Source organism: Accipiter gentilis, chromosome 9, assembly GCF_929443795.1.
Source record: "Accipiter gentilis chromosome 9, bAccGen1.1, whole genome shotgun sequence".
In the NCBI taxonomy this organism is placed as follows: Eukaryota; Metazoa; Chordata; class Aves; order Accipitriformes; family Accipitridae; genus Astur; species Astur gentilis.
The window spans coordinates 38,756,708-38,783,743 of record NC_064888.1 but is presented as its reverse complement, the minus strand read 5'-3'; the positions used below and the strand labels follow the sequence as shown (position 1 = coordinate 38,783,743).

Below are 27,036 nucleotides of genomic sequence, written 5' to 3'. Positions count from 1 at the left end.
TATACATCCCATTTTATGACAGAATATGACATTGTAGAATTAATTGGGAAATTTAGAATAGGGCTGCATAGGGATATGATTTTCACATGTGGGATTCACAAATGTGATATATTTCAAGATGTAGGGGGGCAGTAGCTTGTAGGAAAACTGTAAGTGGCTGAGCAATCTTTACTTACAGCCACGAGTATACCCATGCTACTACTAGGAAAGACTAAATTGCCACCTTGTATTTTCTGTGCTTAAGCGACAGCTCTGAAAGATGGTTACTTGGCTATTTCTGCCTTCTTGGCCAGTTGAGAAAATGTCTTTAAATCAACAAGTAATTATGTTCTTTTTTTTTTTTTTTTTTTTAATCTGACTGAAAAGGCTTATTTTTTTCCCCCAAGTCTTTAAATTGTTTATCTGAGTAATGGTGACTAAAAGTGTTCTTTAAGCATTACTTTCACATACCTTTCAACTACTTCTGTTTAGATAGCGTAACATTTCAAAGTGGTTTATTTAATAATGTCATTTCCATTCTCTGGCTTTAGAGGATTTTATAAGGCCTTGCGGTTTAAGGTTCTGCATGGAAGTGGAGGGATATTGTTTTAATTTAATACAAAAATTTGCATTTAATTAAAAAAAACCCCACTAAACCAACAACAATAGTTACAAGTCAATCATGAGTGTTTTTCAAATGAGAAAATCAGAGTCATATAGACCCATTTTGGAAAGATACATCAGGTATTTGACAAGGTTCAGCATGAAACTTGGTGGTTGTGGGTTTTTTTGTTTTTGTTTTTGTTTTTTTGTTTTTTTAAGTGGACAGTTATGGCTGTTTTTATCAGAGGTAATTTTTGCATTTCTTACTCAATAATTTACAGTTGATGGGAAATACATAATAAAAAAAGTTAATTCTTTTGTAAATATTGTGAAGAGTTGAACAGTAAGAGAATAAAAAGAATTGGGAATCTGCAAACGTTCAAAAAATGGTTCTTCTCATTCTCCAAAATTGGGAGTTGCTGCATAAGGGTGTGTCTAAAAGAAGAATAGAAGAGCTTGTGAATGTAACTTTTAAAAATATGTCTTATCACCAGACTGTAGTCACAGTAAATATCTATGTCCTTTCCCAAACGTTGGGCAGCTTCATTCAAGGCCAGTTTGCCTTTTTTCATAGTAGATGTTGGAAAGAAAATCAACTTCATATCAAGGTGATCATCTTCATTACTTATTTAAAGTAATTGATATGAAGAACTCTTAATTGTACTAACTGCAGTGTGACTTCATACAATGCTGTCTTTTAACTGTTGCCTCAAGACCTGTGTAATTGAGATCCTTAAACTTTTTCATTCTATTTACTGTATGTCTGTTTTTCAAGCTGATATGTGAAATGAATTTTCAGTTTAAAAATCAATTTGATATTACTACCATATGGCTCTGAATGTTGAGAGGGTATGGATTAAAGTGAATAATAGCTCAAAGATAGATTTTTTTATTTAAGTTATAGGCCCGTGAATAATCTTATTTTAAATCAAATGACGATCTGATTAGAGGAGGTTATTATTGCTGAGGTGGTGATTTTCTGCGTAGCTGAAGGGAAAATAATTATGGCTGTTTAGTTTCTGGGAATGTCTGCAAAGAATATCTCTTTAATAAATCAACAAAAAGTGGTAGAATTTCACTATTCATTACCTGCAAGCTATTCCAGGAAAAACTCCATGAATTAAAAAGAAAATGTTACTATTTAAGTACCAATGAATAAAATGCTCCATCACTAATGCAATAAAAATAGCATCCTGCTTACTGTTAAGTAGGGTTTTTTTTCTGTTAGATTATTTTTGGTCTCCATTATTTGCTAGAATTACCAACACTTGAGACGAGCTGCTTTTGGAGGTGCTGAGTTTTTTAGTGTCGGCACCAGCTCAGCAGAACTCTAGAGGATAACTCAAATACAGAGTTTCAGTGAGCAAAGCCAAAACTTTTCTAGTTCATCTTGGATACTGTAAAACTGTGGTATGTTAATTTTACATTTTCTTCAAGTGCCAAGGTTAAGTTTGTATTAATTTCGGCACCATCTCAGGAATAAAGAAGTAAGCCTGTGATTTCAATGAAGCTGTTTCTGACTCATTTGGCATAGATTAGATTAAAACTATTCCTTGTTCATAGGAAAATCTGGGAAGATGTAGCCAGAGTGTTCTTGTGCAACTGATATGACTACTCTCTTTTCTTCTTTTTTTCTTTTTCTTTTCTTCTTTCTAGGGTCAGTACAGGCCCTCTGACTTGTTGTGTCCAGAGACATATGTCTGGACACCTATTGAGCAATGTCTACCGCTGCTTGAGCACTCAAAATACTGTCGATTCAACCAGGACATAAAAGCAGGTAAGTTTACAAATAATTATGGGCCTATAAATTGTCTGTCTTGTTCTTATAAGGCATTGGTATCATCTGCTGCTGAAGCATTATGGAAATCTTATCTGTAAAGGATAAAAAGTGTAAAATTCACAACTCCTCCAGCAAGCATTAGCAAGTAGAGAGTTTTATCTTTTAACATGAAATAAACAATACAAACTTTAAGTACACTCTTATGTAGTTCAAATTTAACACACATTGCTACTTTTCAGATAATGATATTTGTTATTCTGTGCATGAACAAAACTGATCAAATAATTGTTCCTCCCTTACATTCCAGTCAGATGAATGCATAAAGAAAGGAAATTAGAATCAATACAGGAAAGGGAATGAAAGGGCTGGAGAAGCTTAAAGGCATCAAGTGCTTTTGTTAAGAAACAAACTGGCAGATTTAATTTAACAATCTGTCAGTGAATTTGAAGAATACAATGAACAGCAGAAACACCTTAAACATCTTGAAGTAGATGGGACATATTTTTACATTCCGTAGAATAGGTACTTAGTGATATGCCAGCATAGAATGGTTGAAAATATTACTGACCAGAACATAATACAGCAATGATACTGTAAAAGAATGCAATCAAATGGAAAAAAATACATATACTTGCTTTAGCTACTGACTCTGTTGGCCGATTGCAGGCCTTAAGGGAGCTGTGTTAGAGAATGCTTGGTGTGGTGCTTGGGTAGAAAGGAAAAAACGATTAACTTCTTTTATTAATTGCAAATTGCTGGATATTCTGCTCTTGAAATTTTTTCTTTCTCCACTGAAAAACAATTGAGAAAGGTTGTGGTATTATTCAGAGATATCAGTGATTAAGCTCAAGAATACATAACACTACGGTCTGTTTCTAGCCATCAAAATACAAATTTACTTGTCTCTGAGTTTGAGTAGTCTTCAACAGCTGCTTCTTTCTTTTTACTTTTCATGGCTGTAGTTTAATACAATTTTCATTAACTAGCTGGTTAACTGTTAATTGTTGGAAGGGCAGGATGTACATAAATGAAAGGAATTTGAAGAGAGATGACCATTTAAGCAATATTGTGAGCTTCTGGAAAAGCCACTTGAGTTCCTTGCTTTTCCTCATCCTGTGCATGTTACCATTTATGCTGTGACTTGGTTGCTCAACTGGACATTAAGACAATAATTAGTAAGCACTACAGTAATGAGGTTGAAATACCTTTCTACATATAGATACTGATTTAAAAGTTTTAGTAGCAGAATTACTACCTTAAGTGTTCTGTGCAAATAGAGAATGCTCTTTAGGGATCGTGTAGGTAGCCGTGCAGTGGGGTGGGAAGTAGACTGGGGAGCATGCTTGGATGCTCTTTGAAAAGAGTATTTATCACCATGGGAAACGCTCAATGTGTGAGAGATTTAAATGGGCAGCCCGTCATGTCTTGATCAACTAGAATCATCATTAGATTGGTGAGAGGAAATTGGAAAAAAATTACAAAGGTAGGAGAAAGAAGGGAAATGGTTTGGGAGGCCAGCGGTGTTCAAGATACTCTTGTTATTCAGAAAGAAAAGAGTGCATTCATTTAAGTGCAAAAATGACAACTAAACTGCTGCCTTTGAAGGTGTTAACCCTGTACAAGCAAAGGGGCATCATCCTCTCGATTCTGTGAAATTCCTGTGGCATACCATGCATTTGGAAACTCCAGGATATAAAACTTTGCATCATTATCAGCACAGAATATCTCACTCCAGACACTACTGGAACTGTGATTTATGTCCTGTGGTTTAAGGAAATTAAAACATAGCTACACGTTGAAATGAACTGGACCTGCTGTGAGCTTATAGTCATTTGAGGTTTAAGTAGTTGCTAGCTCTAAGGAAGCTATTTCTCAACAGTAGAATCGGTTTTCCTTCTTACTTCTTTACTCTCTACAATAGTCAGTAGTATGAATTTAATGAAGTTACAGTGTATTTTAAAAAGAGCAATAAGAATGATTGTGTGCTTTATTCCTTTTGAATCAGCTTTCTATAATGCTGCCCGTAATTATGTCAGTTAAGTAGGTCATGATTTATCAGGAGTGGGACTTCCGACGTAGAAACTGAGGGCAGTAACCAGATCCGGTAAACAACTGGGAGAAATAGTGCTACTTGCATTGCTGCCTGGGGCAATAAAACAGTCACTGCAAATGGTCATCTTTTAATATTGTCTGTAATGTCAGAAAATTTCTGAAACATTACCTCACACTAGTTTGTTCATCATGTTTGGCAATTTTTGAACTTCTGTTCCATCCCTTTAAAAAAATTCAAAATTTGCCTGATAAATTTACCAGTTGCAGGTTATGAAAATGCATTATAGAACAGCAGCGAATGCTATTTTGGGAGAGGGTGCTGTGCACTGTGACCTTCCAAGTCTCTGCAATATGAAAAGGATTTCTGACTATTTATATGCATTACACTGCAGAGCTCCTTCCTATAATCAGATTTATTTTTTCTTCTCTGAAAAAAAAAAAAGAGATGCTCACAAAAAGTAACATTTTTTTTTCTAAAATATCAGAAAATATTAATTGATATTTGCAGAGAATTTTTGCCTGTTTTGCATTATGTGGTTGTCCCGAGCTTGAGCATTTTCAAATGGTTTTAAAGTGTATTGTTTTCCATCCCCGTCTCCTCTGACGTCTAATACTTCTGTTAACAGTTGGAGAATAGAGTACAGAGAAACTAAACAAAGTTCTTAACTCTTTATACCACAGAGATAAGTCTAAAAAAGTGTCTAACAGTTAATAACTTTAAAAAGCAATCATAGGAACCATGATAACTTTTTATTGTTTAGAATGGCAAATCATGGGTGCCTGATGTTTGAAATAGGTCCAAGTCTTTATTACTTCTGGCCAGTGTAATGAGATTCAACCTTACTTAACCTCAAAACACTCCAGTCATACAGAGACAACGAGGAGGTCTTGTGCCAGCTCAGATTTGATCCTTACATAAACTGCTAGTAGGCTCTTTATGTGCAGTTCTTAACATGTATTGAAAAACATCAGTTACTTCAGAAAAAAATAATTGCATAGCACCACTCAGACAGCATTCATGGATGAAAGGTCATGTTTGTCAAGCATTCTTGCTTTTATAAATCACCAGTTTTGCTTAAATTACTCATGCCTCAGGACAGATTTTTCATTTCTGTTGTCTGTTCAATTGGAAAAATTTGCAAGACCTGCATGGCACCATCTTATAAATGAGAGGTTTATTAGCATTCTGATGTGTTTATTATTAACCAGTGGTCAGTCATTTACTTACAAATAAATAAGCAGCTAGTGAGGTAGGGCAGCAATAGAGGCTTTGGGTATTGATGCATTCTGAAAATTGAGATAGTGCTGAACTTCATTTAACAGGCCATTAGCTGTAAGTACAGGTGGAGTTATGTTAAAGAAAAAAGAAGTTAATTAAAAGATTGCTCTGCAGGTAAGTACTTGTCAGTGACTTTGACAATATATCAAAACTGATGAGCAAAATTCAGTCGCGTGATAGCATCTGCTGAAATATACCTGGGCATAGACTGTCTGTCACACTAGTTAACTTCCTCCTCTCAAAACCAGTCTTCAGGGTTTTATTTCGTTGGTAGTACTTTCATTACAGCTTTGCCCGTGGAACAAATGCAGTATGAAAAGAATTACAAATGCTTTACTTGGTATCTTGGCAATACTTTAATCCTTCCACTTTCCTTTTTTCTGAGACTAACCCAATGACGTGTCTTTTTTTTCTAACATCTGTTGAGATTTTCAGTTTGTTGCTCCTGAGAGAGAAGCCTGTGAAAGATATCTTCACAAAGTAAAATCTTTATGAAAATCTGCTTTTGAGATGGTAATTAAATTAGTGGGAAACTTCAAATCTTTCTTCCCATCAGCACTGGACTGTCAACACCTTTAAGAAGCAACTTCAGATAAGGGCAGATACAATCCCAATCTAAAGTCGTGGCTTTAAAGACTTCGTAGTTTTCTAACCTCCTGACTGGGTCATGTAATGTGGGGTGTACCTCGTGCCAACCAGGGTGAACAGGCTGCTGTTACCCACGTGAAAAAGCTACGCTTGATCTGAATTGGTCGGCATGGCCCACAGCACTCTTGGTGGTGCAAGCTGCTCCCCACCTTCCTGTGTCAGCTGCTTTGAGCAGAAGCTTTGAGTAGTGCAGATCAAAAGGGTCTTCAGTGCTTTTCTTTTTTCTTGACTGATTTGTTTCTTGAAGCCGATAAATTGGCTAAGCTAATACACATCTGTTCAACTTCCTGTATATCTAATAATAGAGTGAAATCAAAATGGAATCAAATGGAATACATTAATTAAAATGAAAGTACTTTCTCCAGCGTTGAAAAATACACATAACAAAGGCTTACATAGACTCCTCTGTGTTGTCTTGGTGTGTTCTTGGAGACAAGATACTCTTTGCTCCAGAGTGTACAGTCTAAAACAAACCACGATGGATGCAAAAGGATGGTATAAAGAAACAGAGAAGCACTTCTGGTTTGTCCGGTCAATTATAAAATAGATTATAGTCTATTAATAGACTAAATAGTAATAGACTAAACTGTATGGGTTTTTTTTTTTTGTAAACATCACAGTGGAGGAGAGTTTCGAAGAGGAATCTAAGGAAGTACGTTAGTTATCTTTTAGAGTTTCTGGAGAAATCTTTCACAGCATGAGAGGTATAGGAGAAATGAAGAATAGGGGGAGACACAAAGGAGTTTCCTTCAAAAACAGATAAACTGGTCTGGGACATCAGATCCCATAGTCAGAGGTAGAACTTACATTACTGCCTGCAGGTGCTAGGAATGAATATGGGAGTGAAACAGACTCTGGAAAGCTTTAGAAGTGAGGTCTGTCTGATGTGATTAGGGTAGCTGGCAGAGACATGCATGGAAAGATGGAGAAGTAAATTTTGTAGTAGTTCATATAGGTAGAATGGTGAGAAGAAGGACTTGACAAGAACAGAAGAAAGCTGTAATGGTGGGATTAAAACTTGAAAATCTAGACAGGTATTTGTAGAGATGAATAAGAGGCTGTTTTTTAGATACACTATGTAGAAAGAAACTAGATGTGAAAACCTTAAGACATTATGAAGCCAAAGTCATATGCCAGCAGAAATTTGCCAGCGCCTAACAATTCAGCAAGCCCCTTCCTCTCATTGTTCTTGATGCAGACCAGACTTTGCATCTGCCATCTCCACACAGCAGTAAGGACCTTGCTTCTTCCAGCAGAGGAGTGGAAGTCCTTAGAAAAATTTAGGCTTTAGACTGTTTCCAGCTGGTCTGAGCCAAAATGACGATAGGCATTGGAATCAAAAGAAGATAATTTGTCTTTTCTGTGCTTTTCAATGATCTGTCTGCAGCCACCCAGGAACTGGTGAGGCTATGTCTACACAAAAGACAGATGTTGAAATCCAGAAAGTCTTATAAATTGCCTCATGTTCACATACAAGTCTTAACCATCTGAAACTCCCCCCACCCTCCCTCCCCAGACCAAAACAACATTAATATCAGCGCCTGAACTGTCCTTTCCAGGATTATTAGTCCAAGGATCAATGCCAGAGTCCTGGGACAGTACACATATCTATGCAGAGGTCAGAATTTGAAGTGAGAGGTCTCACTTCAGGCTCACAAGAATCACTCTGTAATAACTCCCATTCCATGTATTACCTTATGAACAGAGTTGATACCAGATCACTAGTTTTTGAGTTACTGAACTAAAGAAAATTACTTAAGATTTCCAGTTGACTTCTATAGTAGTCTTCTAACGTTTATTGCAAGTTTTTACCAGATTTTTAAAACTTCTAGGAATACAAGCTGAAAAAACTTTTTTTTCTTCAGAAATACATCTTTCTCATATATTGCAGAACTATCTTTGCTACATACAAAATGAAAATTTTCACAGCTTTGTGGCATTGTTATTCTGCTGCACCTAGTAAGTTAGAGTAGTAAAAAGCAAACAACATTCCCAGTATTTAATAACTTCTGAATCCTCTTATTAGTGTCGTGATTATGCATCTTAATGCTTCTTGCAAGAAACTGAAGGTTATGAGTTCTAGTAAATCGTGGTGAGTTGACCCTGGCTGGATGCCAGGTGCCCACCAAAGCCGCTGTATCACTGCCCTCCTCAGCTGGACAGGGGAGACAAAATATAACGAAAGGCTCGTGGGTCAAGAAAAGGACAGGGAGAGATCACACATCAATCACCGTCACAGGCAAAACAGACTCAACTTGGGGAAAACTAATTTAATTTCATTATTAATCAAATCAGAGAAAGATAATTAGAAATAAACCCAAATCTTAAAAAACCTCCTCCCCCCCTCCCTTCTTCCCAGGCTCAACTCACTCCTGAATTCTCTCCCTCCTCCCCACCAGCGGTGCAGGGGGACGGGCAATGGGGGTTGTGGTCAGTTCATCTCACGTTGTCTCTGCCGCTCCTTCCTCCTCCTCAGGGGGAGGACTCCTCACTCTTCCCCTGCTCTGGCATGGGGTCCTCCCCGGGCTGCAGGTGGAGATCTGCTCCCCCGTGGAGCTCCCTGGGCTGCAGGGGGACAGCCTGCCTCACCGTGGTCTTCATCCCCACGGGCTGCAGGGGAATCTCTGCTCCGGCGCCTGGAGCATCTCCTCCCCCTCCTTCTGCACTGACCTGGGGGGCTGCAGGGCTGGGGCTCTCACGTGTTCTCATTCTTCTTTCTGGCTGCTGTTTCTGTGTGCCCTGCAACTTTTTTCCTTCTTAAATCTGTTATAGCAGAGGTGCTACCACTGTCGCTGATGGGCTTGGGCTTGGCCTTGGCTAGTGGTGGGTCCGACTTGGAGCCGGCTGGCGTTGGCTCTGTCAGACATGGGGGAAGCTTCTAGCAGCTTCTCACAGCAGCCACCTCTGTAGCCCCTCTGCTACCAAAACCTTGCTGCGCAAGCCCAATACATAAATAAAACTTAGAATTCTTACCCAGAAATCTGCAGGCTTGGGCAGTTATATTAAACTGTGTTTATTTTAGAAATAGATTTGCGTGCATGATGCTTTGACTAGAAAAATGTCGCAACTATTTCAATAATCTTGATTTTTAGTGCTGTGTATTTCAGAACATTTAATTTCATGTACAATTTAGATACTATTATTTGCTAATTAAAAGGGTGTATTTCAAACGTTTTACATTTATTGTGGATGTGAATGCAAGTATTTTGTTGATTATTTTTTTTTCTTTTTCTCCCATCAAGTACAGAGGCTGTTGAATTTTAAGATTTATTTTTAAAATATAGTGTATTTGCATGATACTGGTCTTATTCCTCCTCCCCCTCGCAACGGAAAAGCCATGATTACATATTGGCATCCATAAAGTGAACTACGGTTGCCATTTGGTCATGTCTGATAGTTTAGATCCCTGGCAAAGTGATGTATATGTGTAGTGGTGCATCTTTGAATCTAGTCAGATGGATTAATGCAAAAGACAGTATACGTTAATGTTTATAAGGGTAGTGTGATATGGCTTAATGTTTATAAGCATAAATGCACTGAACTTCTTGAGACGATGAAAATGTAGTCACAAAACTATCACAGATGGAACACATTAAACAAATTGTTTAGAACTGTGCAATCATCTGATTAGGGAGAAATTGCTGGTCTGCTGTGAAAAAACTGCTGTTTATAATTTTTTAAGGATACAGTGTTGTGTACTTTGGAGAGTTAGAAAACAGCTTAAATTCTGATAGACCATGTACTAAATTCTTCTAAAGAACTAACTTTCCACTATCTCATCAGAGCTATAGGTATTAAATTTGAATTCTATAATCAAGAATAAGGCAGTTATTTCTAGCAGCTCCTCTAGAAGAAACACATCTTACAAGTTTGTATCTGTTTCTAATTAAGTTTATAAACACTTAGAATCATCAGAATGCATATTTCTAAATCCAGTGTGATCCCTGAGCATACAAGATATTTAAACAATGAACATAGTGCAAATAAGGTGTAGCCAGGCAAATTTTTCCCTCACTTTTCAGTATATTTAGATTAAATTGAAATGACTGGCATGGAGTTTTAGCCTCGGATGCAAAAATATGCTCAAATTTTCCAGTACTTCTGTAATTAAAAAGGTAATGTTGTTAACTTAATTTGTGGGTCCTAAACAACTGCACTGCATAAATTGGCTTGTGGGTTAGAAATTACACTGAATCATCAGCGCTGCAACAGAGTCTCCCAAAACAATCAACTGCAAAGACAGAAAGGTCTTTAAAACGCGATTTGAAATATGGTCATAATATGAACTCCATTTTGTGTTGTTCTAGCAAATCTCAAACTTTGCTAAATATTTGTGATTTAAAATTTTGTATTTATTGATGTTCTAAATATATCTGCTTCTGACATACATGTAGCAGAGTCAACCCATGTCCCTCAAGAAGCACCGTCGCCTGACTTCTAGTGTAGTTCATGAAACATTTGGCTTGGACTGCAGAATTCCGAAAAATATCCATGTTTTAATCCAACATGACCATCACAGAAGTTGTGTAACGAACAGATGTATTTTGAAATTACATAATTTTTTGAGGACTTTGCTTGAAAAATAAAGATATCCTGGCATACTTTACTTCTCCTCACATTGAAGAGATGAATCTTATATGCTTATGTGCTCAAGGTACTCCTTCACCATTTGAATGTTGTGACATTTAATTCTCTAGCACAACAATTCTATTTTTTTTTTTTTTGTGACTGGACCACAAGTGAACTCATTAGTTCGTAAAGATTCAGGGGAATGTGGGGAAGGGCAAGGACTGCCAAATCCTGTAGGAATTATTTTCCATACTCAGAAGGTGTTAGAAACACAAGAACAGAAATTAAAAATTAAATAATGTGGGATAAGTAGAGAGATCATGCAGATTTATTTCATGCCGAGGATAACTAGCATATGGGATTAGTTCCAAAATGTGATAAAAAGTTAAAAGCTGTAATTAGGCGCAGATACAGAGCAGCTGTGGAAGCAACACCACAGGCATGTGCTGAGTCCCAGCGCAGCCACACGCTACCAGCCACCACGGCAAACTTTTTCCAGGGTCAGACTTTTTGTAATGATCCTCAGTGCCTCAGAACATGTTTACTCTCGGCTCGGGTGACATCATCCTGACTTCTCACGTGGAACATAATTTGATTCCATGTTTTAATTAATTTAGCCTGTAAATTGATTGCTGTAATCTGATGTATTTAGCTGATAAGCTACTGCCAGTTGCTTCAATTTGGCCTATTTCATGGAAATGCTTGCATTTGTAATTCTCAGCTTGACTCTTGTATTTGGTTTTTTTCCTCCTCATATATCAAACTTAACAAACACTTTGCTTTCCCCTCTTTTTGAAACATCCTCTTAGTGCTTTCTGCCATTTTAACTTCTATACAGTTCAAATATTTTAATAGTCTTGAACTTTTTTATTCTTTGAGATTTTTTCCTGTTTCTGTCCCTTTTTTTTTTTTTTTTTTTGCTGTAACTGCCTAAAGCATAATCCTGTAACTTTTGTCTTTCATACTATCTTTCATTCCATTGGTTTTACTGTCATTGTAAGCTTGGGGCTCAGTACTGTGTTTTGCTGTTGGCTTGAAGTGTCATTAAATCCTGTGACTAAAAGTCCCTGGAAGTCTGGTTGAAAGTGGAAGTGCCTCCTGGGAAGCCTTCTTGTGGAAGTCTGAAGTCCTCATTAGTTCTCCTTCGCTGTCAGCTGGCTCGGGGTCAGTCCCATGGAAAGATTTTGCTTCAGAAAAAGAAACAAAGCTACCAACATTTTCTGTTCCTGCATAAATGTGATTGTCGTGGTTTAACCCCAGCCAGCAACTAAGCACCACGCAGCTGCTCACTCACTCCCCCCCATCCAGTGGGATGGGGGAGAAAATCCAGAAAAAGAAGCAAAACTCGTGGGTTGAGATAAGAACGGTTTAATAGAACAGAAAAGAAGAAACTAATAATGGTAATGATAACACTAATAAAATGACAACAGTAGTAATAAAAGGATTGGAATGTACAAATGATGTGCAGGGCAATAGCTCACCACCCGCCGACCGACACCTCGCCAGTCCCCGAGCGGCGATTCCCTCCCCCACTTCCCAGTTCCTAAACTAGCTGGGACGTCCCATGGTATGGAATACACCGTTGGCCAGTTTGGGTCAGGTGCCCTGGCTGTGTCCTGTGCCAACTCCTTGTGCCCTGGCTGGGCATGAGAAGCTGAAAAAATCCTTGACTAGAGTCTAAACACTACTGAGTAACAACTGAAAACGTCAGTGTTATCAACATTCTTTGCATAATGAACTCAAAACATAGCACTGTACCAGCTACTAGGAAGACAGTTAACTCTATCCCAGCTGAAACCAGGACAGTGATGAAAATAATTATATGAAAATATATTTATAAAATAGAATTTTTAAAAAATCCAGAATTACTAAAATTCCCTTTATTTTAATTAATATTTCTATCTCAGCCACAAAAATATTTTTAATTCCCTTTAAGCAAGATTATGATCCAGCGGGTGATGATGGCCTGGAAGCAAGTTTATGATCCAGCAGGTGATGATGGCCTATGAAAGTTAGGAAGTGTGTTTTCTTAATTTGTCTGTGCAGTGCTAAATGACTCTAAAATATATAAAATGAGGCAGTAACGCTATTCCTCCATTGTTAGCCCTTGTAAAAATAATTTGACATGAAAAATAAAGTCTGAAACACTTTTAAATGTCAAATGTCAGCTTTGCAATCAGTGGAAGTTGCAGAAATTCACATACTGGGAAGGACAGTCATGATTTCATCTCACACAGGCACAAAGGTCAGCACTGTTCATGGTACAAAACTTAAGACTGACTCATTAGTGTCACTTTGTAGTTAGAAAATTACTGATTTTAGTAGAGTTGAGTATTTGGCTTCTTAGTTAAATCTTACTAAATTACAAGGTATTTTAGCTACCAGTTGGAATAAGAATGCAGTTCATGTGTTCTTTCTGTTTTTTCTTAGGCAAAATATGTTCAGGAAATAGATCTCTGTTTGAGATGTCAGTGTAGTTAGTAGTTTTAAAGTTCTGCTAGAGTTAGTAATGAGGTAAGCATTCTGTGTTTATCTAAGAAAAATATTTATTCATATTTTCATGAGAAATGAATGAAAAGTTTCATTCATCCCTAATAGGAAGTGTTTGTGTGGCAGTTGCTTTCCATCCCTCATCTTTTCTATTTAAGATGCATCCCTGATTTAGTATTCTCAACCTTTAATTCACAGATTTAATGGTATGTTTAATGTGTCTCTCCCAACAGTAGTAACTGAGTCACTTTTGATGATGTTCTTGAGATGACAGGAAAGATACGTGTGCAGTTTTAATTCCCTGTTAGCAAGTGAATTAGAGTTGCTTTCATGTGCTGTTTCCAAGTGCTCATTGGATTTTGAGCATTATTTTCCCTTGTGTCTCTAAAGAGAAATGAGCAGCTCAAAACACTGAACTTTCTTGTGCTGTTCTGAATGACTCGGATGCTTTGATGAACAGAAAAACTCAGCTAACAAAGGTTCTGAGATGCATCTGATGCAGGATGAAGCTTGGTCAGGCTCATCGATGCTGACCCAGAGCAAATAAACCTTCCCAGAACCCCGTGTGATCGGAGTCAGGCATTAGAAATCCCTGCAGAGGCCAGCAAAAGTGAGTTGGTACATGAATGAGCTTGTAAAACTTTGACCTAGCTAGTTTGGGTCTGCAAAACTGCCTTGTGCAGTCTGCTGATTGCCTGGGTGCTGCAGTCGCAGAACCTGGTTGAGGGCAATTATCTGCAGGGCCGTGCACAGAACTAGTGTCTCACAAGGTTCATGCATTTAAAACCGAGCTGTACCTGCTGCATTTCTGCTTCTGGTCCTTGTATGCATGGTGCATTTAAACTGAAGGCATAATTAAAGGATATTTAAAACAAGAAAAAAGAAAAATACCACAAAAATCTCTTGGATATGCAGTTAATATTCTTTATTGGCAAGTCACTTTCTCATTTCTTATATCTGAAGTCATCCAGAGTAGTGTCGGAGATACAATTTCAAAAGAATTGACTAGTTCATTTTGTCTTCTGGAAGAGCATCTGAAAGTGAAATAGCTTGTCAGCTTGCCATCTACTAGATTATATTCCTTTTTTCGTGTGTCTTAGTGTCTTGACTGGGAGGCACTGGATAGTGTTTTCAGATGGGAAGTTGTTCAGTCTCATTTAACTAACGTTTTTCCAGGTACTACTGGGTTTTTTTAATAGTGCACCCCTGAAAGTCAAGTCCTTGGAGAAATATCAGTATCATTTAAATATAGCCCTTCGGTAGCCATTTCTGTCACCATATTTCAGGATAATAAATTGAGGTAGGTTAGAATAATTGTATTATAAGAGACCTCCTCATCAATAAACCAGGAATTTTATACTTATTGTTCTATGTGCATCTTACTCAAACGTGTCCAAAACACTGGGCCATACTTGGATTTTAGTGTTAGGCAATGTAGTCAAAGGATTGTATTTGCAGGTAAGCCAGAAGCCTTTGCAGGTTGCTGTGAATTACAGCTGAAAACGAGAACTGCTACGAATTGCTGAATTCACAGGAAATGTTTTCCATTGGCCCCTATTCATGTTTACTACTAGAATAATAAGAGTCAAAACACAATAAGTTATTGTTTCCGCGTGGCACAGCAGGGTTAGTGGATTCTGAATGCGTTTTGTCAAGTGATTAGTCTGCTTGCTTCTCAAGATTGAATTGCAAATCATAAAGCAGTTGTATGATTTTGGGCACAAAGCCCAAAAGTTTTGTTCGGAAGATGTCTTTAGGATTTACCCTTGTTACAACTCCCTGCCTTTACCTATTTTAAGGTTCCCTGTAAGTTATACTTGTAAAACTGTAATTCTTCTCTCTTCATGTTTTAAGGATCATTGATAATATTTTTATAAGGTGCATTTTTCCCCATAGAAATATACTCTTTTTGAACAGTGATTTCAAAAGTTCCTATTTTTCTTGTTAGAGTAACTGCAAAGATTTGGCTGATTGAGAATATCCTGAGCATTTTACTGTACTTCCTTTGTGACTTGTGCTTTCTGGTTCTAATTAAGATTTCTTTTCAATGAATTTTGTTGTTGTTGTTGTTTATGCTTCATTTTAACTGTACTCTTATTTTGGTTCGAGTTAGTATTTTAATACCCCAAGGCGTACTGGTCTTTAGTATTTCTTAATGTATGAATCTAGTATGTAAGAAGCAGTATGAGAACAACACGTTTCAACTCACTGTTTTATATAAATGTTACTATTAATGGATATTTCATATCTTGTCACTGTGTATTGTTTATTTTGTTTTTGAGGATGACTTCATATGCTTTGCTTGTGAAGGAAAAGAAATAACGCTTTAAATTGAGTACGAAATGAGCTTAAATTCAAAGGTCAGATACATTAGACTTCTGGCTGAGGTGGAAACATTTTCTATTTCCAGTGATTAATATCTCCTATATTTCAGTCATAAGATTTGAAAAGTTAATTTGTTTTCTTCCTTTTAAAGTTTCTTTGTTTTAAAATCGTTCATCATTAACTGTGACAAGGTCATGTAAACCAGATGTAGCTTTTCCTTAAAAAAAATTCGACAAGGCTGTAGTGTTTCTCAAATAGATTAACATTGCCGTAGTGTGACCAGAAAGGGATGGGTGCTTCTTTTGATCATTTTTACACCTAGTTTGGAAGCTCAGGTATCATGAAACTTTTTAACTACTTGTAAATTGAGTTTTAAACCTGTTATTTTTTCTTTGATTTGGAAAACGTGAACACTGTGTTCATCTTTAAAAATGATGCAAGTCCTAGCTGCTTCAAAATTGAAAATTAAAAACCAAGGACAACTTGAAACAAAACCAAAAACCAAGCATACCCTTTGGGTTGTCAGTCTGAAAATACAGCAGTTGTCAAGTGTTAATCTTTGTACTTTTTTTTTCTGTGGATTTAATGCTTAGAGGTAAAACCACTTTTTCTGAGATTCCATTTTTAAGCAAAATGGAAACTAATTTATAATGTGAGTTATTTACATGGGAGTTTTCTTCAAAGACTGCTTTCAAAGTGAATCACAGGTTTCAGTTAATGGCACGTTTTACATATTTTAAATTTTGAATTAGGACTGGTTCTTTTCCTGTTTCCATTCGTTCTTCCACTGTTTCATCCTGCTGTGGAGAAAAAAAAAAATCCAGGTTCCCTGCGTAGCATGGATGCAGAAGCACAAAGTGAAGATGGCCAAATATTTTGTTTGTTTCTGTGGGTTTAAGTAGCATTTAAGGTAACTGAAACTTATGATCAGAAACAGCGTCTTTTCGGAGTTTAGTAGGAGTGCCACGTTTCTTTTTTGAATTAGAAATACCAGACCTCAGCAAGGCTTCATACTAATTCTCAATCCATTCTGTACAGAAAACGTAAGAAATATTTTCCTGGGACTAATGTGGGCTCTTCTGAAAATTGGCAGTTGTCCCTTTTCCTGTTTAAAAAATAAGGAAGTCAATACATTTGTCGCTTATTTTTAATTATTTCTTCACTTATTTTCCTATAAATGGAAAAACGTACTTTAAAAAAAAAAGTTAGCTTGCTTGCGTCTCCAGATCATAACCCTGACAAATTTTAAAATGTCATGTTTGTGAGGAGTGTATTACAGGGGATGAGGAAAGAGGTACCACTGACTCGGCACCCATCACGCGTGGCTCTAAAGAAGAGCAGCACAGAACACTGCCGCTGCAAGCTGTCTTTCCAAATCAGTACAGATCAAAACCAGCTTGACCCAAATCGGCCACCACCGAAAAGCTGGTTTAATAACAGTTTGCTATGAAAACCTTTGAACCATCACACTTTTTTGAACGCGCTGTTGGCTCCAAGCCTGTGTAGAGTTGCAGCAGGCTGTCGCAGAGCTCGCTCGCTGTTCTGTGCGTCTCAGTTGTACGGCTTTGCACGTGCTTACCCGGCTTTCTGACAGATGTAGCTGTTTTTCACTTCAGCTTATATTAGGTAGTAATAATAAAGATTGATGCATTTGAAAATGAAAATATTTGGATATCGGCTTCCCAAAATACTTTTATAAAAATGCAAATCAATTCCTATGCTGTAAAAAAAAATAAATTTCAGAACATGAAACCTCAAATTTCCATGTAAAAGCACACTTATGCCCTTTTGCTATTACTGTGAATAAAAATGGTAAAATAATTCCTCCTTATTTTATGTTGGGATTTCAGCAGGAATGCACATCAGCATTTGAAAATCATGTTTTGGTTTTGGGAGGGAGCTTGTAGTTTTGGGGGGAAGTTGGTTTGGGTTGTGCGAAGAAATAAAAACCGAATTGTACAGGAGTATGTCAGACTTTCTGCTCTTCACGTTCCGCCTAGTCCCTTGAGTATAAAAGCATTTCTGGGGCTGATTGCTGGATGAGGCTGCCTTTGAAGACCACTGCTGTTACTTTTAGCTTATTACTCAGTGTCGCTCAGCAATGTTGCCTGTGCTTTTGATGAAGGTGCACATGTGTAGCTGGGCCAAGAAATCAAACCAATATCTGCCTGACATCTGCCAAGACAAACCATTGCATAGAGGGTCTTTAGATCGCTTCTTTTACTTTTTTTTTTTTTTTTTTTACTGATACTTAACAACATATCCAGTATGTTTTGTTTTTTTCAGAAGAGAAATCCTCCATGTATAAATTGCATTTAATAGTGATATGGGAGTGGGAACAAAGAATTTTAGCCCCTCTTTGCAATCCTTGCAAATTCTTTATGGGATCACAGTGGCAAGGTTGAATTATATATGAAATCTCTCCTATATTCAAATTTCAAGAGACCAACTCTATATGAAAAAATCTGCTGTTTTAGGAATATAGGAGAGAAGAGAAAGAAGTGGCAATTTATTCAACAAGAATTCAGCTGTATTTTTGGCTTTGAGACTTATAGGATGATATTTTGGTAAAGACAGACAGTTGGCATCTGCAGTTGCTCAGTTTCCTAGAATGACAGGTACTTTCAATCTACAGAGTTGATTTTTCTGCAGTTTAGGTTTTTTATGTCTCTACCATCCAAACTATATTGATAGATGTAACTGAATTAAGGGATAAAACTTTACATGTTTTGCATGTCAAGCGACAGCGTCTCTTCTGTAGACTACAATTAATCAACAGTTCCATGAGAAGATGATCTTCACAGAGGCAAAGTCCCAAGAATTCAGATGGACATTAGCAGTATTGTACCTCCTTCTAGTACTATTGCTCATTTATAGCGCTTTATTAATAGAACTGCTTCCACCAAATTCGCTCATTTCAAGTGATAAAGATGAAGTGTTTCCGGATGTGTCAGGAGAGAATGCACAGAAATAGATAAATGGTAAAAAAATTGTAAAAACCTATAAATATATGTTCCGAGACCCAATGATATTTGCTTAGTTGAACAAAATGTGGACTTACAGGAGGATGGATTCTACAATATTCTTAAGAAGCAACTTGCCAAGTGAGTTGCGTGACATAGTCTTTAAAACCGTGGCTTACAAGGTCTGGTCTTAGTCATACAGGGGTGGACTGGGGTGATGGCTAAAGAAGCCAGCCTTAGAAAATTAACTGGCTATAAATTGATGAAGCATCTAACAGTTATGCACTTGCAAAAGAAATTTTCTTTTCAAACCCATGATTTTCTCTTTTTGTGGCTTGTATAAATTAATGCACCAACTACTTGTGAGGCAAAGCACAGGTTAGTGGGAGACTCGGGAGGTATAAAATGAGAAAGTATGAGGAGATAAAAATAAGCTTTTTTAGCTCTTTAATGGTAACAATACTGCATTCAGTAATTACAATAATGGTTAAAGTTGCACTAACTTATTGTTCCACTATCTGATCAGTCTGGGTCTTTCCAGAAATGGAAGTCATTAACTGAAATTTCTTTAATAAAGCATGGAAATAATACTTATTGCTGGAGATGCTTTTCTTATTTTCAACAAGTAATTATCTTTAATATAGCATATGATCTCATTTTGATTTGAGATTGCTTCTGTATCCCAGCATCAGTCACACAGAGAAGGCCTGTTAGAATTCAGTTGGCATCTTAAATATAAAGCAAATTTTATCATGTGCCACTCAGCAGGAGTAGGTATTTAATTTTTTTTTCTGGGGGGTAATTCCTTGTTTAAACAATGCTAGTACCCAATCTGCTTTTATTTTCCATTAAATTCTCTTTATTCTGCTTAGGTTTAAATCACGAGTAAAGGGAGTACATTCCTGAATTCGTATGGTGTTGCCTTCAGAGCAGTAGCAATTGAAAGGTGGCTGAATTTTAACTTACAGATTTGTTATTACGGTGACACAAGTTCCTATTTGCTTTCTCTAAAAGCTTAACTATGTACCTGAGATTATTTTAGTGATACTTAACATTTCAGTAAAAGGTGTCTTTTTCAGATGGAGTTTAAATTATATATAAGTACTTTTACAGAAGGTTATTTTTCTCATTAAAGTTTTTATTTTGGGGGCAGTCAATGGAAAAATGTTCACTAAAACAGGTAATCTTTGTAGACATTTGGACTATTATTCTTCTGCCTTTCAAACCTTATTTGAGGAATCTGGAATCGACCTTAATGTGTAGAACAAATATAAATACAGTCAATCAAATGTAAGTTAGAAAGACCAAACATACCTGGCATTAAACTTTTCCTGATGATAAACTCATTGCCAAGTCGTCTTAATGCACAGAACTTACTGTGTTAAGCTTAAAAAATGTCTGAAGTTTTCATATTACAGTGATTTTTTTTCAAGATATTGGTATTTTTTCAATTGCTCTGGGAGAGCCTTCTCCTGCCTGAGGGCTGTGTTATAAACCTGTGCCACAAACCTGTCCAAGAAAGGACTGATCTACAGCATGGCTTGGCAAGCCTTACTTCTCCCCAGAAAACACTTGGCTGTAGCGCTTAACAAATTTGCTAGAACGCTGGGTCATAATAACAGTTTCATATGGCTGCAGAGCTAGAGCTAACATGGGCCTGATTGCAAGGAGGATAATGCACCAGCTGCACTTGATGTAATGTGTAAAAGTGGAGTAAGGGTATAAATGCTGAGCAACAAGAACAGAGTTCGGCTGAGCCAGTAAGGCTATAGTGAAACCAAAGGTACAGTAGCTTTAGTTACTGTAAGAAATTGAATCTGGGGCCAGGAACGCTCCAAGCCAAAAGATGAACTCATCCAGAGTATCAGGCGTCAGTGTTATTTGAAAGCAAGAGTATCAAACAGTGAGTAGTGAATGGCTTTGAAAGTGCTTCTGGCATGAGACTATGAAGGCTACGCTTGGCGTAAATCCATTTCAGGACACAAACTTATAGTTGGCCTAGAGGTGCAGTAAATATAAACTTTCCAATTTAAAGAAGTTAAAATAACTTTACACTTGTGTCACCTCCAGAAGCTAAACTTGCAAATTTTTCCTTGGTGAACTTTCAGAAAGGACGACGATGTAATAGAAGAGGCAGTAGGGCTTGGCAGTAAAAACAACCTATTGGGATATCAGAAAGGCGTTGGCCACACATCAAAAACCTAACGGATTTCAAAGAGGGAGAGAAAGCCATAAAGTGTTATTGACTTGGTGTTTATCTAAAGCAATTGCCAACAATAATTAGTGGAGAATGCAATCTTAGCAAGTACTATTCAGATTTTCTTCCTTCGAACCACGTTTTCCTAGTTAAGTCTCAAGAAATATATTGTGCTTTCATGTTAGGAATCAAAACAGAGATAAAAGTAATGAAGTCATTCTAAACTTTGTAGAGCAGGCTTCATTAAGTTTCACATACTAAATTCAGGCAATCAGCAGAAAAATGTTTATAAGCCATTTCTGTAGATGAATAGGGGGAGGTTCTTAAGAATGTCTTGCAAAGAAAAGCATTTCATGACCTCCCTTGTCTTTATTAAAGCATAAAGAAGGCCCCAAAGGGAGTATTAAGCTTTTCCTTAGTAAGGGCTACATTTGAATAGAGATTTGTCTTTTAGATTTCTTCAGATTCTTCCAGACAAGTTGTTTAACTTAGCTTACCTGTGGCAAGTCTAATGAGCAGGTATGTAAAAAAAAAAAAAAAAAGGGCAACAGGACTTGGTGACCAATTTGCTTTCCAGAGCTGGTGTCATATCCTCTGCACTTTGGATCTATTGCCATTTGTGAAGCTTGTTGAGAAAGTTCTACCTCTGTTTATGCTCTTATAAATAAACCCTATTTTTGCCCATGAAGTAGCTATTTGAATTATCTGGTTTTCCACAGCATTTGGTTTGATTTTGTGTCAACCGATGATCAGCAGAAGGCTTCATTGCGGGTGTTGTAAGTGGGGAATGGTGTAGAGTGGATCCTATTCGGGTACTGTTCAAGGAGCCTTAAATAGTCTAACCTAAATGAAGCAAGTACACGAACAAATAAAATATTTTAATTTGGGGCAGATGCAATACTTAAAGCTAAGCAATTATACTTACCTGTGCTGTCACTTCAGTCAGAATAATGTCCTGATGCCGAAAAAAGATTGAATCTTTGCATAGTTTATGTCCCCAAATGCTGACGTTCTAGAAAGCATCTTTTCTCTGTTACTATTTGAATTTATATGGTTCTATTCTCAAACTCATATTTCAGATTCTGTGTTTAAGTTGACTCTTACATTGGTGGCTTTTTAAACCTGAAGTTCAGAAAAGTCCAAGATTTCTTTTACCAGTATTTTGTAACAATTTTATTAATTTATCCTGCAGTGGCTTCGGGTGTGTGGCATGTTCTCTCACTTTCAGAGTTTTCTCGCACTGTAGAGCCAATTTTTCTGACACGCAGCAGCTATATAACATTATTATTCAGCAATAGTAGCATCAACTGGATTCATAAAAATAAGGAAGTTTTAACTTGTTCAACGATGCTCTTATGTGTATGATTCTGGTTCAGTTAAGTCACAGGGGGTCTGTAGATGAGGTTAATAAGATTCAACTGTGGTGTGTGTATCTTTGAAAGCTTGAGGAATTATGTCGTGCCCACCCAGCTAGCGCTTGCACTGCTAACTCTGTCGGTCTGCACAACTCGGGGATCAGACTTGAAGTAAGGGCATTGTTTAATTTCAGTCTGCTAGAGAAATTCGGAAACCAGTATAAATGAGGAAAAAAGTTGGGGGCTGGAGTGCCAGGGAGTTTCACCTGGGAAGGTAGTTTATTGCCTGATGCTTACCTAAGGCAAACGGTGCGGAGACTTCTTGCTGGTTTTAGTACACTGTTCACAGTCGAGGGAAGGGAGTGCGCTGTGCTGGTGGATTTTGCAAGTGGTGTAGTAATTAAGTGCAATATGGCAATAACAGCAAGTCTCTTCTGGTCGGTTGTGTTTGAAAGTATTTCCCAGATAGGGTTTCACTTCTGGCAGTGAGGTCCCGCAAGCATTAAATGAACATGAATTTTAAAATACAGCAATAGAGGTATTTTCAGAAATGCTATATATCACCATTAGGAATGTGTGATGCATGGTTTATTTTTTCATACACCACAAATACAGTTACTTTGCAAACTAGGTTTTGTTTCATGATTCAAGAAGACTGCTCTGTAGATCAGCTCTGCTTTCATCTGCTGTTCATCTGTAGGTTAGTTTTATTACTTCTTACAGTTTTCATTATGCATACTGAAGTTAGTTGCATAAATTAAGATCACATGGACAATACACATAACTAATTTTTGTGTTCTCTGATTCCCTTTGCAGTTGATGAAGGTCGTATTAAGGAACTGGGCAGGGTGAGAGTACTTCACAAGAGAACCGTGATGCCTTACAGTGTGTATAAGAAAAGAAGGAAGGGGCCAAGCGACGAAGCCAGTGTTCAGCAATATGCAAGTTTGGTTGGACAGACCTGTTCAGAAAGAATGTTGTTGTTTAGAAGTTGAAAAATCATTAAATGGGATTTTGATGGCGCTACATTTTATTGCACTGCCACTGGATGATATGTACTATAGTTTTGTGTTAGTATGCCTACTCAAATAGCAGTATGAAATACAGGTATATATCTAGGCTTGTGTGAATATATGGTACTGTGTTTAAAAGGCCGCCTCCAATAAAACTTACAATACAGCAAGACTTTAGTGATACAAGTTTAGAAAAATACGCTTGCAATATATTTTAATTAAGTAGTTCTAGCCTTTCTATGCATTTTGAATAATTCCAAGTATCTAAGGAAAATGAAAAACAGGTGTCTTTTTTGTAGAGACAAAGATTGAATAAATCTAGATTAACAATAATGAAATTACAAATGTTTTCAAATAGCACCTTGGATATCTGTTGTTAAAAATTGCCATGAAATTTATGCTCGCATTTGTATGCTCCTAAACTCTTGCAAGAGAATTGAAACGTGCTGTTTCCTTCTAATGTGAAATCTGGCATGGTTTAATTTTATTTCAGTAGTATATTTAAAAACAGGAAGAAGTTATTTTCACTGCACATTCTTCATTTGTCTAAAGCAGTAGGTTAGTGTCTGAGGTCCCAGGGAATGTAGGAGGTCATAGTAGATTCTCAGTGGCAGGGGATGGAGTGCTTTGGAAAACTTTCCCCTTTAGAGATGAAACGGAATAGTTGCACTATAAATATACCAAAGATATGCAGCCAAGTGGCACAGTGGTTTTTTGGTATAAGCCTTATCCTTTGTCTAAAAAGAGTGGGTATTTTAATGCACTTCACTAATGTGAAATAGAGCTTGGAAGGTTTATCCTATAGCTCTTCAGTGCACATTTCAGAACTATGCTAAAAAAAAGACATGAGGTACCACTGCTGGGTTTTGTTGCAATTCTTTTCAGCAGAATTGTATGGGAAGACTTAAATATCATATTCCTGTGTTTTTACTGACTGTTGTGTTTATGGCGCAGCAGCTCACAAATTAACATCTTTAATAACATTTTACTAAATACTTCTGTTGGAAACACAGGAAGTCGTGATGCTTTCCGAATGCACTTTATTATCTGATGTATGAACGTTGTCATTAGTAGTCTGTGTCCCTATCAAGTCATACAAGTTATAGGAATTTGGGGAAATAACACTGTTGTATAATTCAGTAATGTATTACAACATCGTAACAATACCAATGCATTTGTGTTTCTTATCTTCTTGAATAGGAGCTATTTACCTTGAATCAACTTGAGGTTTCCTGTTAACCTTTGAAGAAAGATTCTCATTCAAGAATATATGTGTAGGTGTTTTTCCCCAGAAAGAACCAAGTTCAATTTTGCCATCTGAGGGTTACATCTCCTGTCATTCATGGGCTTGATTTCATTTTAAAAACTTGGCCAATATTATTAATCATTGATTTTTATGTGGAACAGACGTAAGAATTTGGGGGTTCAAGTGCATTGCAGATTTAACTTTTTTTTCCCATATCTGTTTGATCATTGTAATATTATTGATACAGAGTACAGCTTCAACAGTAATTCTGGAAAGTAATTCTATGTTTTATTAGTTGGGATGTATCATATGGATCTATTCCCAGCCTGCAACAAAATTGGTTATTTCTGTCAGCGTTATATCTGGTACGTGTTTATCTGTTGCCTGGTACCAAGAAGTTTTTGTATACTGTACAGTCTAGTTTGTCCATGTCTTATCTAAACCTATGGCCACAGGAGAACCACTACATACTACTTATAAACATTATTATAAAGAATTCCTTTCTGTGGAGAAAAATACCCTTGCTACTCAGTGAAATGTCAAATAGTATAACATTTTCTGCCTACACAATGTGTTGAAAAGCGATGATGCCCATACGGCTTAAAACCAAAATAAACGAGAAAACTTTTTTATATGATACAAAATCAGCTAATGGGCACAGAGGAATTCCAGTATGACTTGTAAAATCTTAAAGATTATCAAAACCATTTAACGATGGCCTCGCTGTGCTCCTGGAGAAGTTAAAAGTTTCTGTTAAATTGCAAGGGAGCAGACTTAACGTCACCACTGAGAGTTCTTGAAGAGCTCCATGTTTTTGTGCCCACTATTTGTTACTGATATGCCTTCTAGATATGTATTAGACTTTTATCTGATGCTCTGTTTCTCCTGGGGAGCTTTTAAGGACTGCAGTTGAAGAAAAGTGAGCCAAGTATAAAATTGAAAACTGACTACAGCTTGAAGTTGTCGTTAGTGTGACCACTAAAGGTAAATGACCATTTCCTGTGAATTCTGAAATGGTGCTTTGACTTTCTGACCTCCACTGGAACTGCAGCACCATGGCATGCTGGGCATCTGACTCTTACTGAACTCAAACAGATATCTATATATATAGATATAGATAGATATAAAAAAAAAAGTCAACATTGAGATAAACTCAGAAATTGAGTTCATCTGACGTACCACACTGAGATCTGACTTGCTTCTTTAGTGTTATTTTAGAAGGAAATTGGTGCAGTATTTTTCAGGACTGATATCTCTATCCCTGTTTTGGAAATGGCATAGAGTCTGCGGAGGAAGTTCTGTAAATTATGCCATTGACTTCAGTGGAGCTGAAAATTCACCACTATTACGATTTTATTTAATAAGAAGTTGTCACTGAGAATTATTGAATTTAGAGATATTTAATTTAGTACAAACTATTTGAAAAGAGGTTTTTTAGTGTAGTTAGTTTGTGAGAGTTAATCCCTAAAGTAAGGTTGCCTTGTTCTATCGTCTGTTGATAAATGAGCATAAAATGGTGGTAAGAAAATGCAGAGCTGTGACCAGTGCTAAAAAATACCATTCTTTGTTTTAATTGGAAATAAATGGGAAACTTACTCATTTCCAGCATCAACACATTTCAGTAAATGCAAAAGAACCTGCATGTTGAGTTTGTAATTGCTTTTCAGCAGGCCTGTTTGACTTGTAAGTATAGAAAATAAAGTTATTTCTAGTCTCTGTGAATTATTATAAGTAAGTAATAGCTCCAAGTGTGACTTCTGTATTACTTTGTAGGAATTCATTATCTTGGAGGTTGACTAAGTGTCCGGTGAACAGCAAAATCAGGGAAGTCAAAGAGTAGCAGTGATCATAAGGGATAACTATCAGTTCAAAACACATGACCATATTTTAGAACTAAATTTTAGTTCTAGCTAGAGAGATTAATGAAGAGTTTATGCTTTGAAACAGAATTTACAGTTCTTTTGTGAATGAAATAAAATAAAATAAAATATAGAGGCTTTTCACAAACGGAGACTAGGTAGGACTAGCTATTTATTTTAGTTACGCTATACCATTTGTAGTTGGTTGAAAAAAACCCTTTCTCTGAAGTAAGCAGCCAAACAAGCAACACAGAAATCTGGATTGTGTGCACAAAGATAACCAAACACTGATTCATTTTCCTGCTGAGTGAGGCAGAATTCCAGCTAATTCTGGGTTCCTGAATGAGACTTTTGTCGAAGCCCAGTGCCACCATGGCTGACAAGTTTGGTGTGCCAAGGCTTGCGGTGGTCCAGCGCACAAGGCTCTGTCCTTCAGACCATACTTCCTGGCAGTTTCCTGGGAAACTTTCCGTTTCGTTGGTCCTTTGGCATCTACATCCATCACTCTTTTTGAAGTTCTGTTAATATCTTTGCGAGGTGATCATTCTGAAGCTACTAGCCTGATCAGCCATGTATTTCTGAATTCCCCCTCATACTGGTTGTCCCAGATAATCCTTCAGACATGTATTGTGTGCTCTGCTCATCAGCCTTTCCATCTCCACCGTTCCCCCCAAGCTT

At 37.0% G+C, this 27,036-nt stretch overlaps 1 protein-coding gene across 5 annotated transcripts in view; it reads left to right on the top strand.

The window, feature by feature from the left end:
• The window catches only part of ATE1 (arginyltransferase 1), an 86,398-nt gene extending 60,183 nt beyond the window's left edge, over positions 1–26,215 (top strand). For all 5 annotated transcript variants that reach the window (XM_049809994.1, XM_049809993.1, XM_049809991.1 and 2 more), the window contains 2 exons: positions 2,239–2,359; positions 23,057–26,215. In XM_049809994.1, the coding sequence (XP_049665951.1) occupies positions 2,239–2,359; positions 23,057–23,235 (300 nt within the window). In that variant the 3' untranslated portion in view covers positions 23,236–26,215. The remainder of the gene's footprint in view (positions 1–2,238; positions 2,360–23,056) is intronic.
• Positions 26,216–27,036: the final 821 nt, after the last annotated feature.